Source organism: Chamaea fasciata, unplaced genomic scaffold, assembly GCF_029207755.1.
Source record: "Chamaea fasciata isolate MVZ Bird 193981 ecotype frontalis unplaced genomic scaffold, bChaFas1.0.hap1 SCAF_9, whole genome shotgun sequence".
NCBI lineage: Eukaryota > Metazoa > Chordata > Aves > Passeriformes > Sylviidae > Chamaea > Chamaea fasciata.
The window spans coordinates 12,637,305-12,657,764 of NW_027094094.1; the positions used below are offsets into that span (position 1 = coordinate 12,637,305).

At 41.9% G+C, this 20,460-nt stretch overlaps 1 protein-coding gene across 5 annotated transcripts in view; it reads right to left on the reverse strand.

The window, feature by feature from the left end:
- Window positions 1-20,460, reverse strand: part of WBP1L (WW domain binding protein 1 like) — a 59,044-nt gene that overhangs the window by 21,157 nt on the left and 17,427 nt on the right. Inside the window, exon 1 of one of the 5 annotated variants that reach the window (XM_066191009.1) lies at window positions 20,349-20,366. The exons of 2 other annotated variants lie outside the window; for them this stretch is intronic. Coding sequence is in view for 2 of the 3 variants with exons in the window: in XM_066191008.1 (XP_066047105.1) it covers window positions 3,306-3,405 (100 nt within the window). In the remaining variant the exon portion in view is untranslated. Of the gene's footprint in view, window positions 1-3,305; window positions 3,509-20,348; window positions 20,367-20,460 lie in introns of those variants that run through there. 2 more of the 5 variants (XM_066191008.1, XM_066191007.1) reach the window with 2 other exon arrangements.

Consider the following 20,460-nt stretch of genomic DNA (forward strand, 5'->3'; position numbering starts at 1 on the left):
GACCTCTCCTGTCTTCACAAACATTACCCCTGTTAGTCCTTTGGAACATAAAAGCAAAACCCCACCATCTGAACAAGTGTCATGTCTTTGGTGGGTTCAATTTAACATTAAGAAAAGTATCTAAGATTGCTAAAGATGAAAGTGGCTTTGACTGCTGGGAGTTACTGGAACCTCATGTGCCAGGCCCTGCCAGCACAACAGGGGATAGATTCCTGTAAGCCTGCCTTATGACAGACAGCTGAGGCCAGGAAATAAATCAAGTCTGGACACTTCTTCATAAGTCACCCACCACAAATTATGTCTTGCTGAATATGGAAAAAAAAGGTGTACTAAGTGCAAATAACCAAACACTTAGAAGTATAATAAGTGGGGGAGGAATGATGCCTCTGAGCTGTCTCAGACACAATAAAGATCTCCAAAATGGGAATTCTAATCCACAACATTTATTGCTTCGCTAATGCCAGCATCAGGAGAATTATATTTAGATTACCATGATTAATCAGCCACAGCAGACCCATCCTCACCCCCAGCAGATGCAGAACCTCCAAGGTTTTATTAACCTTTATCTGAGGAACAAATTGGTTTGTTGCATCCATTTATCCTGGAGAAATGCTCCAACCATCTTTAAAGGGACACTGTCCTTTTCCAGATCATGGACACTGATATATTTCAGTAAGAACTGGTTTCACTTTTGTTTATTGCAAGTTTCAGTTTCTGAAAACTACACATTAGTGTTTTAAGCACCATATGTTTATTTCCTCACCCCTTGCTAGAAGCTTCCCAGCTGCAGTCTTTAGCCCTCTCACATTAAAGATACACACTTCTAGACTTCTAGGAAATTACAGCTTTAAGGAGGCCGTCTTGCATTTTGTCGATTTAAACGACCAAACAGAGGACCATGCTGAAAACCTCGAGCAGTTAAAATTAAAACTGAAAACATTTGGAATCCGACATCTTAAAAAAAAAAGTTTGTTTGTTTGTTTGTTTTTATGCAGTGAACTAGGTGAATGTGTACGAGCTTCCATCTCCAACTTTAGGAGGAAATGTTCACTTAAAACTAAAAGCAGAGATCCTCTACAATCATGTTTCCTTGGACGGGAGCTTTAAACACCCACATTGCACTGATGTCAGATACCACTGACCTAGCTTTTTAGGCATTTGAATATCATCCCCACTGCAACAATTACAAAACCCAGAATCAACCAGCCATCCTACTTTTACCAGGTGTTTGGCAGTCCATCTGCAATGCTACAATGCTGCTGGCTTCCAAAGAAGAAATGAAGGCAGATCCAGGGAAAGGAGCTGTTCAGTGCAGTCCAGGGGAGCAGAGCAAGGGGTGCTGCTCCTGGGGAGTCAAAGGTCTCACTCTCATCCATCCATCCTCATCATACAGCTCATGGGAGGGCATCCCCCTCAGCACCTCTTCCCTGAGCTTGCAACCCAGGATCAGCATCCCTTGTGTTGAGTGAGAACAACAAAGGGCATCCCAGACAGCCACGTGTTTACAGTCTGAATGTACCAAGTAAAAACCAAGAAACAATGGAGGTGATGAGATGTTCCTGAATTCCTCCCACACTTTCAATTAAACAGTACTGTTCGGTAACAACAACAGTACTGCTCAGTAACGACCCTTGGAAAAAGAAATTTCTGAATAGTATTTGCATGCAGGACACAATCACAAATACTTAATTTTTTTAAGACTAAAAATGATTAAAACTAAGAAAAGTTCAAGCAGCTCTCAAGTTTCCCACTATATCCTTTATCAGTGGATAAAAATAGTCAAGAACTTTGCTCTTGTGTTCTTGAGGCAACACCTTTTTTTCCAACTTCCTGTAAATGCCTGTATTGATGCTGAAAAGTTACCAGCAGAGAAAAAAGTACCATCCGTCCACTGAGACAACCAGATGTTCACTGTTCCAGCAAATGAAGCCAAATTACACGTAACTTCTACTTTTACACCTTATGCAGCACGCCAACTGCACTGAACACATCTCTAAACCAAAATGAATTATTTAAAAACAGGAACTTTAGAGAAAAACACACTCATGAGTCTCAAGCAATCCCAGCATTTGAGGCAGCTACATCTTGCTACAGTCTGAGTTACCTAAAGCCATTCATTCAGCCTTTGTGCCTGAATTTCCCCCTCTGGTTCAGTTCCGAGTTTTTAAGGCAAGTCTCTCCGCCCTGAGCGCTAACAAGTGAACTATTATTTATAGCTATTGCACCAATCACAGAAGGTCATTGTGCTAGAGGTAGTTTCTTATGTAAAACTGTTTTTGGATGAGGGGGTGTGGGGGTGGGGAGAGAGCTGCGTTTCACCAAAACTGAACTGATAAGGAAAAAGAGACAGCACTGTTTACTCAGCAGCGCGTTGAAGTCTTTTAGCGCGGCTGAACAACTGAAAGTAGGTAGTTGGTCCAATCTCGACTTCTTAACTCTAAATTAGAAACTGCAAGCAGCACTCTGATATCATTCAATATGTATTTCTTGGGGATGACAGATCACAGCAGTGCTGGGAAGAGTTTACAGTTAAGATTCCCCTACAGACGTGCCTCCCAAACCAAAAAAAGGGTTTGCTCTCCCCAGCTTAGGAACACATAGTTGGCACCTCCTCCAGCAGAGAGCAGCTGGGCAGTTGCTACCATTTCTCATTCCACTCGGTATTACCAGCTATTAAATTATTCCAAGTTTTCTTGTTCAAGCTCAAACTCTCAAAACAATTTAAATATCACCAAAGCTGTGGGTCACAGCATGTTGCCATTTTCCATTTGGTGACTTTTGTTAGAGACGAGACACACACACACACATATATAAATGCTCTTTCTGGGTATTTTCTACGGTTTTTTTTCTGGTTTTTCTTCTTTTTTTCTTTTTTAAAATGTCCACAGTTTTTACGTACAAAATAATGCCTGTACAAGAAAACAGTTCAAAGTTTGGCATGTTTTTAAGAAATGCAAACGCAATTCCATTTTAAGGACTGGGGAAAGCACCCTAAAACCGCACCAAACAAAAACTGCACAGCACCACGACACAAAGAGTCTCCGTGCTGCAAAGCCTCCAACAACAACAAGGAAGTTCCTATCTCTGGCTCTCAGTTTTGCTCCTTCCTTGCTAATAAAAAGCGTCTCTAGCACAACTGCGCTCTCCGATCACACACCACGGGTGGGGAAGTGCTGATTGTACAGTTCTGTTTCGGGAAAGTCAGAAATCATATCCTTAGAGGTGGGGGAAATGAAAATAAAAATAATCAGTCACATCCTCCACCTGAGCAAGCAGCTCCCACCGCACTTAAGCCGGTTGGTTACCTGTCTGAGACCCAGGAGGAAAGGCATTCTGCAAGCTCATCCTCCACGCCAGCACATGGGAAGGCAGGAATTTAAAGCCCCACAGCAACCATTTCTTCATCGGCTGTGGGCAGCCCGCTCCTCCGGTCCTATTTAAACCAGGGCTTCCTCAGCTGGGAATGCTAAGTAAACAGGGTCCTGGGACACTGCACGCACTCGCTGGCTCCCCCTCCTCCTCCTCCCACTCCCTGTGACATATCTCAGACGCAGCCCAGCCAGGGTGTTCGCAAGAGGGAAATGACATCAGGTCGGGCAGTTCTGAAAAAAAAAAACAACCCCACAAAACAAAACCAAAAAAACCCCAAAAACCCACCCCAAACAACCCCCCCCCAAACAAAAAAAAAAAAAAAAAAAAAGCCTCCAACACAAAAAAACACACAAAAAGACCTCCAAGAAAAGAAAAAATCAAAAACCCAAAACCCGCCCCCACAAAAAAAAAAAATCACCAGCACCACCACCAAAAAAAAAAAAAAAAAAAAACCAAAAAAACCAAGCCTCCAACACAAAAAAAACACACAAAAAGACCTCCAAGAAAAGAAAAAATCAAAAACCCAAAACCCGCCCCCACCAAAAAAAAAAAAATCACCAGCACCACCACCAAAAAAAAAAAAAAAAAAAAACAAAAAAAAAAAAAAAACGGCAGCCCTGAACCTTCAGACTGCTAAGCTGCTGGGTGAGACCAGGCAGGTCTCTGCAAACGGGACCTGTCAGGGAGCCCTGGTGGAGCAGAAGTGCAAAAGTGCTCTCCTCCCTGCTCAGGGGATGCTGCAATGGAGGGCAGTCTATTAAAAATGTTGTCATGAGCCAACAGCGTGGTGATGATTAAATCTCGCATAGCAAAAATAGACAGTTCATCTACTTCTGAGGAGAAAGTTAAATTTGATGCTGCCTGCTGGACAGCACTGGAGTCCTAGAAGCCACCACCATGGTTTCTTGACCCTCCAGACCCCTGGGGACCTGGGTAGCCTTCACAGACCCAAAGCACTTCCATGCCACCTTCTGCCTGCCACCACAGTTCCACTTTTTCTGACTCACAGCACAGTTCAACTCTCAGCCCCTCCAGGTAACAGCTGGCCCTCTAAAGAAATGGCAACAACTTCCCTGATTTCAGAAGGATCAGGATTGGACCCCTCCAGCGTCAGACAGGTGATGGGAAGCGTTTCAAATCCACCTTTCCCCAAGGAAAATCCGACTAGACCTGTCAAAAGGTTTCTCATTCTACTTGAGCTCATTTCACATTTTCATGCCAAGGGACAATTAAGCCTTATAAACAAATTTATCATCCGGTGCCCAGGATGGCATGTCTTGTTTGTCCTCCCCCAAGCAAGGAGTACAGCAAGTTCCACAGTGGTGCAGAAGATGACACTGCAGAAGGTAATCTAAATTTAACTCCCTTTTCTACCTCCACTTTGAAAGTTCAGCAACCTCTTTTTTTCGTGCTTCTCTTTAATCAGCAGCTGTCCTCGTCTGTCGGGGGGAGGGGGGGACACAGACTGGGACACCATCGCCACTCCCATATGCCCCAGCAGCAGCTCCATGGATATTTGACAGAGGACAAACTCCCCTGGCTTTTGGCCTCTTTGGCTTTGGAGCCCAACATATTAAAATATATGACAAGGAAAGGAATATACTTTTTTCCATAGTGAGTTTGCTGAATGCCTTTTTTAGTAGCACTTTTAATAGTAATTTCAGTACTTCAGAAGAGAGAGAGAAATCATATAAAATTCTTGCAAATGCTTATTTGAAAGAGGAGGGAAAAAATTAAGAGGAAACTAAATGAAAAAAAAATTTAAAAATGCAGGACAGACACCCCTTGCCACCCAACAGCTAGACAGATTTCAGCAGTGTCAGAAAAAGACACCAGTTTTGCACATGCTAGAACCACTCGGTGACCACTAAGCCTGCCTCCTGTCAGTCCAGCCCAGAGTGGTTTCCCAACTGAGAACCCCACTCTGTGTGGCCCCTCCACAACTGGGCTGTGAGACTACACACAAGCATTACTCATTTTTACACCAACTTAAAGGCATCATCTAAAACTGCAGTTTAAGGGTGAGCACATCCCTGATTCCCCTAAGAGAAAACAAGCAAGGAAGCAATTTCCTGGAGGATACAAAACATCAGCATTAACTAGCGTCAGCCAGGCAATGGGATTTTCCAGCTTTTGTGCTCTTGGATGAAACAAACTCTCAACCTTTGCTTTTCCAATTCTATGGACAAACACCAGTGATATAAAAGGGCAGCTTTCTGTTTTAGTAATCTGTTCTGTGGCCTTGCACTGGCCTTTGAAACATCCGATTTTGGCTGTTGCTATCCAGAGCTCTGGACTAGGCAGATCCCAGGGCTGAGCCAATGCAGCAGTTTCTAAATCCCTGCTGTCAGAAGGAATCTAACTTTAACCACCAGCCTCTCCCCCAGCACACACTCAAAAGGCAAAGCTTCATTCTAGATCTAAGACAAGTTGTGAAGGACTATCAAAAGCAGTAACTTGGCGGAAAAGCAAAAGCATCCTAACTTATGTGTGAATTTAGCAATCCTGGAAAGACTGACACAAAAAAGGTGGTTTGCAAGCAGGCATTACCACATTCGACTGCAGCAGGAGCAGCCACCCTCTCTTGCAGTCCCTGAGTGACAGCGGCCAGTAACATGCTCCACAACACTGCTATAGGTTACTATCGAAAAAAAGCCCTGTAGAGGGACAGAAAAAAAAAAAAAAAAAAAAAAGAGCTGGACAAGATAGCTCATACCCTTATAAAACCCTGATCAACACCCTTAGAACCTTTAGAAAACACCTAGGTTCTCCTAATCGTTGCAATTGCTTTGTAATTACCAACTGGTATCCTTTTACCCCGTCTTTTTTTTAAGTTCATAAGTTCTTGCCCCAGAGCTCTGCCTGGTGGCAGTAAGTTTCATAGACAGTGGTCATGAACAAACAGTTTCTTTCATCAGGAATGAATTCACCACCTTCTAATTTGACTTTCATATTATTAGCAGGTGGGAACAGAAGTCCTCATCCATCTTCTCACCCATTCATTACTCTGTACCTGTTAGCTATCTTCTTATAAAAGATATCAATCTTCCCTATCCTCTTAATGTTAAATCTTTTCCCAAAGCCTTCAGCTGCTCATCGTCCATTTCCAAAACTGTTCTAATTTTCTACTGCTCTCAGCTTGGGGGAAACCAGAGCTGAAATAATAATTATTTTAATGAAAGCAAGAGCAGCTCTAAGGCAGGCTCAGCATGGGTTTACTTCCTTTATTCAAACCTGGAATTTAAGATCTGCAAAGGCTACACAAGAATGCATCTACCCAAGATAAAATGAACAAAATAAACACAAGTTTTGTTCACACAGTTCCTCAGTAGATGACTCTCCTGGCAGCTCTGCAAAGTCAGTACTAATATCAGGACAGATTATGGGATCTACATTACTTTAAAAATTTGCTTGTTTAGGCAGCCACCAACTGTTCTTTATTGGCATGTCAGCATGGATCCAATGCTCACCAGAATAATGGTGAGCAGGTTTCTACTGGAAAAGAGGGAATAGAGGCCTCCAGGCATTACCAGTCTGTTATACTGCTCCAGAACATGCCATCTGCCCCAAACATGATGTCAAGCAAAGGATGCTGCTCAGTACCTTCACAGGCGAACACACTGTGCCTCATGACCTCAGATATAACACGCAAGTGAAGCCCATGATGGAAGTTGTTTGGGCCATTTTAGAGTCGCTTTCCATGTTTGATGGGAGATGCTTGCAAGCAGGTCTGGTAACCAAGCAAGGTATAGTACTCATTTTGATACACCCTGAGGAGATCCAGTAAGGATAACACAATTGTAACAAAAAATTGATTTTGTGCACCTGAAATCTGTCAGACTTAAAGCATGAGGCTGCTCTCAGTTGCTCCACTATTACAGTCCAAGGCAGGGAGAGGTTTTGAACAGTAAATACAGATGATGTGTTTATATCCTCTCGATTAATACCATAGTTCAGCAGCTACATACGCAGGTTGACCATAAAGTTAGAACACTTTGATCTAATTATTCTTCCACTTGCCCCAGTGCACTCTGTTATTTTCATGTTGATAAGAGGAGTGTTTCTGCAGCGCTAGCTATCCATTTTTGTTAGTCAGCCTGCAGCTCTAGGTGCTAGGACAGAGACTTCACAAATCTGGGCACACACTCAAAACACAGTGTGAAAGAAGCAACCTCAACAACGGTGACTTTATCTTTCCCCATCCTGGAGATGGTTTGGGGAATAAAGAAAAGAAAAAGGAAAGAACCATACAGAAGGATGTAAAAGCAGATCTCTGTTTCTCTAGAATAAGACATATACCCAGGAACAACAAGCTCCATCTGCCTTGACATTAAATATTTTAAAGGGACTTGTTTGCTAGCAAAACTAGCATGAGACACTGGGAGATCACCAATGCTGGAACAGCAATGCAATGCTAAATCTGCCTACAAACCATTTCTGTCTGCCCACCTGTGCACTTGTAGATCCCTGAAGAGTGAAGGGCACCTTCCCCACCCTAATGATACCATTACAAGAACATGATGACTTTCCAGTGTGAGGACCAGGTGTCCTGGGTTCATGTAACATACAGCATTGGCACTGCCTACCAAGAATGCCATCAACAAATTCCAGAGGACCAAGAAGAAGAGGTCAGTCTGCTAACTTCCCAGGACCTGCAGGACCTAGAGTATCTACCCTTTTGCTTAGGGGAAAAATGGCCCAAAACAAACCTTTCACTCTGTCTAGTATTACTGTATTATTTAGGAGTGGGGTAAAGTGGGTCCCCCCAATCCACATGAACTTCAGCTACAAAACGAGAACTGGAGTCATTGTATTTACTATTTTTCAGGCCAAACTGTCTTAATCTTTGTTAGAGAAAGGAAAGAATACTTTCAGGAAAAGACGCCATACTTGTTGGAACTGGTGTGCGAGCTAGCACTGCAACCAGACTGATGGATCAATAAATTTTAATGTGCAACAAAGCACAAGGGCTTGGAGTGGTGAGAAGCTGTGCCTCTTCCCCACAGGCCATCACTTCTGTCAGCTCAGTGATTCAGAAGTGCAGAAAACTTTTGCAGCTTAGTAAGTTAAGCAAATAGAGACAGTGCATTTCAACCTCACTGCTGTTACCTGTCTTTCTGAGTAACTGGTTAACCAGGGAGGATGAGACTGTGCACTTCAAAATATTCTCAGTGTTACTGAGACTTCCAACAGCAAAGCTCATGCCTGATTCCAATTGACTCTTGATTCCAACTGAATCCCTAACAGAATTGTCAGCCAAGCAGACAAGTAAAATACGTGCCACATCTCCACCCAAAAGCCATGTGTAAGCCCTGAACTCAAGTAGTGTGCACCACAGAGGAAGCCACTACCCACTCCATCATCTGCTATTTCAGTGTGAGTCTGTCCTCTGCACTGCTCCTTTGTGGGTGAAGAAACGCCAACAGTAAAGCACTTCCCTTTGCACTTTCATACAGCAAGCAATCCCCTCCTCTGAAGCTCCCTTCTGTATTAAGCTATCCTGGGGACACTCAAGGAAAGGGCAGGGAGCAGACAAGGGGTGGTTGTGGAGGACATAAACAAGAGGAGTCCTCTCCAACACCCATCTGACAGAAGAGATAAAAGCAACCACATCCAGGCTGTTCAGACACTCCTACCCACTCTGCTGTTCAGCTGATGGGAGAGTGGTGGCAATGAGAAGTCCAGGCTCTTTTCTGAGACCAAAATAGCTTATTCTAAATGTAGTTTGAGGCTTCCAGCTCCCAGTGACATTGTTCCCACTGCTGTTTCACCATGGAGCAGCAAATGATAGCCACAGGTCCAGCGTGCTTTTCTTGACAGCAACAGAGTTGTGGCCAAACCAATGCAACTGTAATGCCCAAGTCTATGTGAATCATCCACTTTTGTATGGCCACTCCTTCAACACCCACATCTGCCATCCAAGCCCAGAGGTGTTAAAAAGCACAGAGGCACAGAGGGACTAAACGTTGGAAAGTGCCCTACTGAGAAGTGATGCTAAGTGCTCCAAAAGAGCTAGGGTTGATTTTGCCTCTTTAGCATTCTCGGGTTTTTGGGCACCTGAGATGCCCGAATGAAGATGTCAGGCTTCACTTTTAGTCTGGAGTGGGTCATGAAGTCACGTAAAGCCTACTCAGCTTTCTCTAAGCCTGCTGGGAGGGGGAGAAGGAGGAGGGAGTGGGGAGTTCAGCTGTTAAATATTTGACGAGACTGTCTCAGGAGGGCAAGTGTATCCGGGGTGGTACAGGGACAACAGCTTGGCTCCTTGCTTTTTGGCACTACAGCTCTTGTCTTCCTGATGCCCATGTATGCAAATAGGACTTTGGTAATGACTCAAGAGGAGACGATCTGCTCCAGACAGGGATGAAGGCAGAGTCTGCAGACAGTAACAGGATCCCCTAAGCACACAATCAAGACGGTAAGTGTCTGTTCTAGTTTTAGAGTCTTGCACCATGTGGGTACCAAAAATACAGCCTGTGTGTGCCCTTTGCTCACATCATCACAGACATGCATTGTCCCAAGGATGCCTACCAGCACAACCTTGATGGAGATATTGGATGCCCTACTCTTACAAGTGCTATTTGATTTCTCTACAAATGACAGCAACTCACTATTTTTAGTGCTCATCTCATGCCTGCTTGGCGTTTCCCTTGGGCCTTACTTACCCTTGTTTCACAGCTTTGGTGCCAGCTCCCACAAAGCATTTTTTTTTATGCCAGAGGGGATCATGCCAAGTCTGTGTGTTGATGCCAAAATGGCAGCTGGCTTTACTGTTGAGACAGGATTTGCCAAAACTAACAACACTAGTGCTGGGGTGACTAGGATTGACTTTAAGGTTTTCATCTTCCTTACTCTCCTCTTCCCTCTAGATTCCATGGGATAATGCTGCTCTAAATACCTTCTGGGGTCCTAGAAGATAGATTTTTTCATAATAGGCTAAGTCAATAGGCAATTATACAGCAGACAATCTTAACTTAGAGAATCTCCAAGAGAAGGATACTTTTATACATGAAGCAATTATCTGGCATGCACTACTGCTGCTGCTGGGCCCAACTACACAGGCCAAGGCCTGCTGCAGATAACGGAGGGAATGAACTCAGAGACTGCAAATGTGTTTATAAAGAACCTACCACAAAAACAGACAATCTACTGAAGATAAGGGTGGCTACATGATATTTTATTACCAAGATATACCTATGACAGATGTCTGGAGTGCACAAGAAGGTCAGGGATCAGCTAAATTGCATTACATTACATAAGCAAGAACACCAAATCCAAGGAAGTTAATTGCTCTTTGCCCCTTCTGCACTCTCACAAAGTGCCACTGTGTGAAAAGCCAATATTCAGATAAAATACAGTCTCACACATGATGCACAGGCATATTCGTGATGGGAAACACCCACAGAGATATGAACAGATAGCAGACGTGATAGGCAATCACACTTGTAGATGCCTGTAATTTGAAGTGATGGTATGCCTGCAAATTACAAAGTAATTTGATGTTAACCTCTGCTGCTTTTCTTATAAATCTAAAACCCACACCTTGTTCAGAAACTGTGGTGTCAAATGGGCACTTGATTGCCCAAAGATGCTCAGCTCGTGTTTCAGGAACAGTGCATTGGTTAACCTGACAAGAGGTAAACAATTGGTTAAAAAGGCTTTGTCATCAAGTAAAACTTTGCTGGGAGGATCTGTTATGCATGTAGTCTGGTCAGATCTCTCTCATGTTTGTTGGCCTTTCCTGAGCATAGGTTTACATCTTGAAGAAGTTTAGAAAAGTTCCGCTCAATTCCCAGCAGTCTTGTTTTCTGCAGCTTGTTTTACAATAAAGAGATTATTTCATTAAGTTCTGAGAATTACGTTTCTCCAGCAGAACACCACTTCTACATGGCTTGAACCCTTCTTTGGAGGAATAGATTTTCTGGGAAATCCTTCAGGAAAAAAAAAAAAAAAGAAAGACATCAGCAGCTGCCCCTTTCTGAGCATACTGCTGGATATTATGGTTTGGTAATGTTACATTGCAAAGCAATTTCGCATAGGCTGAGGCAAATGTCCTCAAATGGCTCTCTACATGTGTACACCCTCAAGAACTATTATCCCTGGACTTTTCAGTCCAAGCCCTGCCGTGCTACCTACATCTCCACTGATAAATGGATTCTGGTTTGCAGGAGACTGGGTTTGCAGCACTCGAACTACAAACAATTGGTTTAACTGAATCTTTATTCTCTTAGAAAATACATGTGTATCACAATATGGTATTCCCAAAATTGAAAGTCTCTCAACCCAACGGGCTGTGCAGTATCTGAGAGAGCAGATGTTTTGAGGGAGCCCTCAGAAAACATGATGTGTACGTGAACCAGAGCTGACAGTTCCAGGCGCAGATGAAGCTGGTTCAAACCAAACATACAGAGCAAAAATTCAGTGCCTCCCATCACCAGCTTTACCATCCTGCTTCATTTTCTCTGTCTGCGGCTATTTTCCATAAGCACAAAATGGGGACAGCGCCCGAGGTACTACAACCACTGGACTCAGAATACCATTAATTGCTATTCTTTCTATGCCCAGCAGAACTGCCACCGGCTACCCGAGTATTTCCTGCCGGGCTCAGCTCAACCAGAGGCCGCCCGGGGAAGCCCGAAGTTATGTAAGGAACAGGCGGCTGGGAGGAAGCGATGTCCCGGTGTCGTGTTTCAGCACCGGCCCTGGCATTACGCAGTTTGCACTTTGCTTAAGCATTAAAGGCACTGGTGGCACCTGGAATCACAGCCAGTTTCTAAATTTCAGTGACAAACCTGTTGGCCAGGCGGCTTTGCCCTTTCAAGGGCAGATACCTCCAACACCCTGTGGTCTCACTCCCCTTCCTTCCTGGTATCTGTAGTATTTTCCCCTTAAGTGTATGCAAAACGTGTGCATACGCTTATTTCAGAGAGTTCAGTAATTAAAAACTTAATTCAGTTTTATTTTGGGAAGAAACGTTGATAACCCTAGCCTGCCTTTAGGGGCATTATCTTATCCAAACTGCTATCTTTTCCATTAATGCTTGTTATTCCACTGGCAGATCAAGTGAATGCTCCCCTGGCTGTGCAGAGCAGGAGGAGGACCAGATGACCCACACGGTTTTACTTCTTCCATGCACTTCTCTGCAGCAAGGTTGCGGGCTGCAGCAAAAGAGAGAAGACCAAGCACTTGATTTCTTCTTGCTCAGGCCTGGCTCCCAGACATGCATGTGCTCTATATCACAAAACCAGTGCCCTTTCACTCCTGCTTCTTTTGGAATTCTCCCATGGCATAAACCAAATAGTCTGTATACGTCAGCACAAAAAAATCAAAACAGATCAAAACCTGATTGACATCCTACCTCTTTACAGAAAAACAGTTGGTGCTAATTAGAGTGATTACAGTAAAACTGTAAATTTTTAAAAAACAAGAAAATCATCAAAACAAACCCCCAAACCAGCAAAACCTTTTCTTCTTCGAAAGGTGAACAATATACATCACCTTCAGCAGTCAGAAAGCTGACAGCCCCATGGGTGACTGTTGAATGAAGAAACTCTAAGACAAGGAATTTTTTTCAATTTTTAGAAATACTCACTTCTGACACATCACAGGCTCCTACAGTAGTATTTTTCCCCTGAAGGGGGTAGTTTGGGGAATAGAAATTCTCCCCCAATTAGAAAGAAGAACAGCTCCTTTGGAACACCAGGACACCAATCCTCATTTCCTGGAAACAAGTGAGAAAACTTACCACCAATTTAATTTCAGACACCCAACCTGTACCTTGTAAAGTCATTAGACCATTGAAAAAAACATCTTCCAGGTAAAAATACATAAAGAACTTAGGGACAGACAGCGACATTTGTGAGCAGGGTTTAGTTACGGATTTAATTACAGACTGACCATCAGACTTGTCCTCCTTTCAGAACTTGTTCCTTAGCACAGGCTTCTAAAGTCAGGGCTGTTTGAAAACCAAAGAGGCAAACTCAGAGGCACCAGGCTATCAAACCACTCTGGGAATGATTCTCTGCACCCAAAACATCAACAATTCTCTAACCTATTCATTGTTAAGGCAAATCCAATCACTAGTGTAGCCACTGCCTCAACAGGGGATCTACTCCCGTGCTTTATGCCCTTTAAACATAAGGATGTTCTTTCCCATTAACATTAACTCAGGCCTTAGTGCAAGATAAGGTAGTATTTTTTCCTTCTCCACTAAAAAGACGACTGATAATAATGATCTTCTTAACTTAGCTCATCTGGAAAATTGTTCCATTCCTCTATAAGCTGCTTCCAGAAGACAAAAAAAGTCTTTATTTCCTAGACTACAAAGATTAAATCATGGTTTTACTGGTTTTCTCAGTCTGAAACTTAAGCCCATCTTAAAATGCAGGATCCAAAATGGTGCATATCACTTACTAACGTGAAGTATTACAAAATACCTATATAGGACAATTCTACACTGTTAAAGATTTGGTGAGTTTTTTACTGAAAGAACTGCATTCAATTTCTGGTCCAAAATCCCAGACTATTTCACTTTTTCCATTGCTAAGTACTCTGAATTTTTACTCGAGGAAAAGTGAAATAGGCTTCAGGCTATTTCTTCAAGTTGTTCTCCTGTTTTAAAAAACACACACAACCTTCCATCTGCATCTCAAGTGCTTTCTCTTTGTCTCCCAAACTGTTGGCACAGAGGCAGAACAAACCCCTCCAGCATCCCAGTCACCATCACAGACACTCCTTAGCATATATTCATTACTTAATGGACCCTACCTGAACACAGATCCTCACTCAGTATCCTGTAACCAATGTGCTGCCTCACTCAGGCTGGGCTGTAAAACATCCAATGAATCAACCAAATTAAATTCATCAGCCCCCTCCTATGAGGTTGTTCCTGATAAATCTACTGCTCATTTCCTGTTGCCTTAGAGATGCTTATAAAACCTTCAGGGATTTATTCTAGTACTTCAATAGATACTGAAGCATTTCACCATTTTCTAACTTTTTTTTATTTCTTTCCTTTAATCTGAGCCCATATACATTTAATACTTATTTTAGTATGTGTAGATTTACAACCAGGAGTTTGTGTACTTCCTGTTTGGGGCTTTTTTCCCCTCAAGAACCAAAAGAGCTGCAAACCCTTTCAGTCTGTGTCAGTTACTGAGTTATTGTACACTCACTCCACTTATTAAATTTTAGATCAATACCTTTCTTTTTCTTTCTTTATATCTAACACTGGTTTGCAGACCCTTCGCCTAAGCCTTTGTGCGTTCCTTACTAGCTGTAATATAATTTTTACACCAAAAGTAAATTACACAATCAGTAAAATCTTTACTGTTCCTTCAGTTTTAGATGGCTGAATTTAGTAGATGGTTTTAAGATGAGCTCTTTTTTTTAAGATCAGCTCTTTTACAATGAGAATAAATTTCAGAATCCTTTTCAAATGCAGGTCTAGCATGAGAAAGAAAAATGTTTAGAACCTCTACCACATAAACTCCATTTGTGGAGAGAATTCAGCATAAACTGACAGCATGGCTTTGTTTTAAGAGTGTCAACACACTATCTATTGCAGTTTGAGTTCACACTGACTTTAAGACACCATGAGGAAAAATAAGTGACCATCAAAAATGTCCCAAAATTCTTGGGAAATTCAAAGCAAGGCCAAATCAAAAAAGTTAAAGCCATCTTTTGTAAATGTAAAAACCTATTAGTGAAATGGAATTTTTATCTGCCAAAGCAAGCCAGCAGAACCAGTGGCATTCAGTACATCTACCATGCACCAAGAGATCTTCAGAGATGCTTGAAGGATTCAGGTTGGAAACCAGATCAATAACAGAGACAAATCAAGCAACTCTGCTGTCAGACAAAGCACACTGGACAAGGGTTAATTCTCATACATGCAACTAGTATATTCTTGAGCTGTTCTGTTAGAGAAAAGTCTCTGAGCTGTTTCTGCACAGCTGAGCCTCTCTACTTCCCTTTTCAAGGCAGGCTGGAGGAAACAGAACCCTGCTGCTTCCTCATTAGTGCAAAGCGATGCTGTCAAATTGTCTGCAGACAGCTTTTGAACAACCCCAAGGAACAGCCAGGCCTCCAAAAACTCAACACACACATGGAAAATACTTCTTCCTGAAGTTCCCAAGAGGAGGAAGACGCACCAGTGGCTCCTACAGTCCATGAACTGCAGCTATCTTGGGGGTGTCTGCCACTTAAAGCAATTCTCACCAGATTCTTGTTCAAGTCCTCCACTCTTTGCTCTCATTTAGATGACCTGGAAGAAATTTCAATGCATGCAGATGCCAAGGACATCCCTTGTGAGTTGTGTCCTTAGGTATGAGAAATGCCACTTAAGTCAGGGGTTTGACTGAGAGCCCAGATCTTGCTGTAATGTGATAGCTCTGCCAGAGCCATCCTGCCAGGGCAATAAATCCCAGTATTTCACAAAGTAACAGTGGTATCTGAAATAAGATTAGTTTCTGAAGGACAAGTTGGTGGTCTGCAGGTTTTGTTTTATTTCAGAGCGTTGCCCTAGGTCAGCTGACCACACAGGCAAGGAGCACAGGCTGCTGCTGTACCACTGCAGATGCCAAGCATTCAGTGTCGGCAGTCAACGCTGACACCAGAACAAAAGACAAGACCATTTTCCCAAGACCAACTGTCCCCCCACAGACCCAGCTTTATTTGGATTGTGTCTAGGAACAACCATTTTTTCCCAGTAGAAACAGATTTATTCTTAAAAAAAAAAAAAAAAAAAGTGATGGGTCAGACCTCTCAGAGATACTCTGGCGTCTCCAAGAAAGGTCAAGAGCTCTCCCCCTACGCCTCTAAGCCTTACTAAGAATGAAGAGAAATTAAAGAAACCCTCTGTCTATTTAACAGCACAAATTCAGACATTCTGTCAAGATCTGAACACTTTTACCATGTTGTTTTCCCAACACAGCCTGGGGCTCAAAAACATTCTTGAACATGAAGGTTCATATAAATCTACCAAATTAGAGCCAGAAGGATTTTTAAATGCAATTTACAACTCAGCCAGTCAGCAAGAACATGAAAGGGTGCTACCCAGTAGATTCCCCCATATATAAACACTCAGAGCAGCATCAAAATTTGTTCTGCAGTAATGTCTTCATGAGACAGTTGATCTTCAGTGATCTAGGAAGCTGTGGATAAACCTCAAGACTGAGAATGTTTTTGGTGCATATTCTCATTTCTCCCCAGGGAATCTTGATCTTCAGAGGAATATTAACATGAAGTATGCAAAACATTTTATGGACTGTTTATAACCTAATGACTCCAAGTGTAACCTTAGATATCATTCTGCAAAGACTTAGTCATGTTCAGCAATGTGAGCAGAGGGAGAATGCTAAAGACTCTTGGGCAGATCACTTTTATCACTCCTTTGGCTCTGTTCAAGCAGTTTCACATAATACAGTGATCTTACACTGGTATCAGCAAAACATTGCTCAGAGTCAAGGTGGCATAAAACTCATGGTTGCATCATTAACTGGTAAAATCCTTCCAAGGACTTGTGTTTGGAAATGTGTGTTCATACATACAGCCAAATCTGAAAATACAAAAGATTCTTACTTAAATATTACTTAATAGTAATGTTAAAACTAGTGTTCTTCTGAAAAAGAGATTTTGAAATAAACACTCTCATCCTTCAATAACAGACAAACATGAAAAGCATATGGTTCTCACTGGGTATGCTTACTGCAAATCAAGTTACCTTACTCAGTATGTATTTGCTAAATGAAAACAAAGCATCTCTTACGGCTTCACAATTAGAATTTTAAAAACCAGATGCTGCAGGAGTTACAGTTTTCTTCACAATGTTGCTTTACCAGTTATACATCTTGAAGGCTAAAAACAAGAATTTAAGGAGAAAAGAGTGTCACAATATTTGAAGTTAATATTTGTGTTAAAAATACTCATTGAAGAATCTAACTGTTTGCTTTCCAAAAGCCACTATTAGGTCTCTCCTATTTTTCAAATGAGAAGAGGCCTTTGCAAAATTATAAGTAAACCACTGAAACTTCCACGTGACTTTCCCATATGTAGCTTTTCAACAGCCAAGTGATTTCCCCTATCCCATGCCCACTATTTGAATACTAAGGCAATATTTGCCAAGTTTGAAGTAGAGTGTTTTTAAGCCAAACTTGTAAAACCAAGAAGATAAAAATGTTGTTAATATCCTTTGATCAGAGATAAACTTCATAAGGAGAGTTAAACTGTGGAGAAGAGCAAGAGAAAGAAAGATTTTATGTTTTGCCATTAATTTACCAGGGATGTCACTGTGGCAGTATAGAATGTGAACATGCCAACATCAGCTTCTCTGAGTTTTTGAGAGCCCTACATGTAGCCATCCCACTTCTGCACATGTTCTGACACATAATACTCTTCACTCATTGAACAAACAAGCAGATCAAACCTGAAAAGTGGAGGAGTTAAGAGAACATATCAGTTTTATTCCTCTAGGGCTACAGGCACATGTAGCTGACAGAAGTTTCCTGCCTGTTGCTTTTCTGGTTGCCTTCATGCCCATCACAATATCCAAATATCTGAAAGACCAACATCTAAATTGCTCTCCATGCTATGCATCACATCCAAAAAGCTTGTGGAGGTGCCGTAAAACCACACTTCCAGTTTTCTGAAGGGTGGGATCCATGACCACATCTACAAGGATCAACACAATGGCTTATTCTGAGCCAAAAAGAGATGGCAGGCAAGGCTGGAGCACATGTACCAGGATAATAGAAAGGACTGCCTGCCAGAGGAAAAAGCAGAGGATGAAGTACAGAGCAGCTGGTCATCACTTGAACAAGCAGGGCAGCCCAACAAGGAATGCAGGAAAGTCACCTGCCACAGAACATTAAGATGCCATGTTAGACTGAATGCCCCACAGCAGAAGAGACTTATTCTTCCCAGGACACCAAAGTATCTCTTTTCCAGTCTAAGCTGCAGCACAACATTCATTCCCACTGACCTCACTTCTCCCCTTGGACGAGGAGCACACCCAAGGTACTATCTTGATCAATGCAATCACAAAAGGTTGTTCATTACGTGCATTAGCTCAGTAAAGCACATCTGGCAGCATGACAAAAATCTGCACAGGGACACCTTGAAATTCTCATGTTCGATGTGACCTACATCAAATCCCACTAATATCTAAACACTCTGTCACCAGGAGTGCAAGAGCTGTGGCTGTGGGCTGGTGACAACCTCCAGCTTCACCCCCTGTGGCCCCCAGACTGTGTCATGAAAACCTGGCACCAAGACTTACATGAAGAAACTGCACACAAAAAGGGGATGGAAAAGCCTGCTCCACTCTCATGAAAGGTGTTCTCGGGTCCTACTTACATCCTGAAAAGTGAGGGGAAAGAGGTTCTGTCTTTATTCTCTGCAGTCTTGCTCAGCTGTACTTGATGCCTGTACTCCTCCTAAGTTTATGGTTACTTCCTGTTGACAAATATGTTCTTCTGCAATCTGTTTCATCTATTTTCAAAAAGACAGACTACACTTTTTTTTTTTTTTAACATTAGCCAGGTTTCTTGTGCAAGACAAATTATGGCCTCTATACAAAACATAACTGGGATTCCAAATAACTAGTCATCCATTCTCAAACTGTCCTGGGCTTCATGTCTGGCAGTCACTGTTTTCTATTCTTTCCTTGCTACTAGCAGAATAAGAACAGAATTTACTATATCAGCAACAGAGTAAGTCATTAATGTTTATAGAGAACACCTATTACTTTAACTTACACAAAAGATTTGACGTTTCATTTTTCATTTGATATTTTTCATACTAGTTCAGTCTATTAATATTTGTATATGTACTGAAAACAACCAGAACTCTTGAAGGCTCACAGGTTTCAGAAGAGGACTCTTTGATTTAGTTATTTGCATGTAATAAGGGAAAACAAATACAAAATCATACTGTTTATGAAAACTAGTAATTTTTGATGATGACCATATTTTTAAGGTCAATCTCTGGAGAACTGTCAGTAAAAAGAAGCATCTTCCTTTTATTCAGCCCTGTCCTATACTAAATATCTATATTCAAAATAAATCTAAAAACCAAGACAACTCTATTTTCTTTTATTCTTCCACAGTATCTAGGAGACTGAAAGCATAATTCACTCTAGTAATTTTCTGTAAAGGAGGATTTAATTGTTAACTATAGTAAGCAAACACCAGATTTAAATTTTTCCTTGCAACTTGCCAATCTTCCCATGACTCAGCCTAAAAAAAAAAAAAAAAGTTTTCTTTCCACTTCAGTAACTTTCCTCTTTTGGTGTCCACCAAAAAGATGGATGATAACTCAGAAAGATTCCTAGCCGTGCATCATTTCTGGCTGATATCAGTTACAAGCCAAAAAATAATCAGAGATTTAAAACATTGGCAGAAATAGTTTAGTGGTTGGTATTCCTTTGCTAACACAGAACTTCAATACTGCCTTTATAAAATCAGCATCAAAAGAGACACAGAAATATGTACTCAATGTTTCTGACATACTTGATTGTAACTGAGTATTTTAAGTAGGAAGCCATAAATACATTGCCAAGAGCCTCCGAGATAACCAGCAATATGGCAGTAATAAGTGGCATCAGGATTGAAAGTGAATGATCTCATAATTTCTCCCAAAGCGCCAAGAACTCAGGCCTTTCCATGACTGAAGACTCTTTACAGAGTAACCATACATGAAAACATATCTTGCAGACTCACAGGACTGGAACCCTCATAACAAAGTGCCACAGTGATAACTCAAGTTCTATGGGCAATTTTTTTTCCATGCCATTAAATATGTAATTTTTCTATCTCCACACCTCACAACCCAATTTTGTACCTCAAAACACTGACAAAAGTTACTAGTGATCTCCCATGGCCTGAGATGCATGGGAAGCTATGCAACAGCCTTTGGGATGGGGAAGCCAGCTCAAATCCTAATTTCTCAACTCAGGAGCACAAAGAAAAGAACACTTGTACCGGCTTTCACATCTCTCTTCTTCACATCTTGACGTCTCTGCTAACAGATTATAACAACCAGGACACCAGAATTCATACTTCAGCGTCTTCAACTTCTTTCCTGAAGGACTCC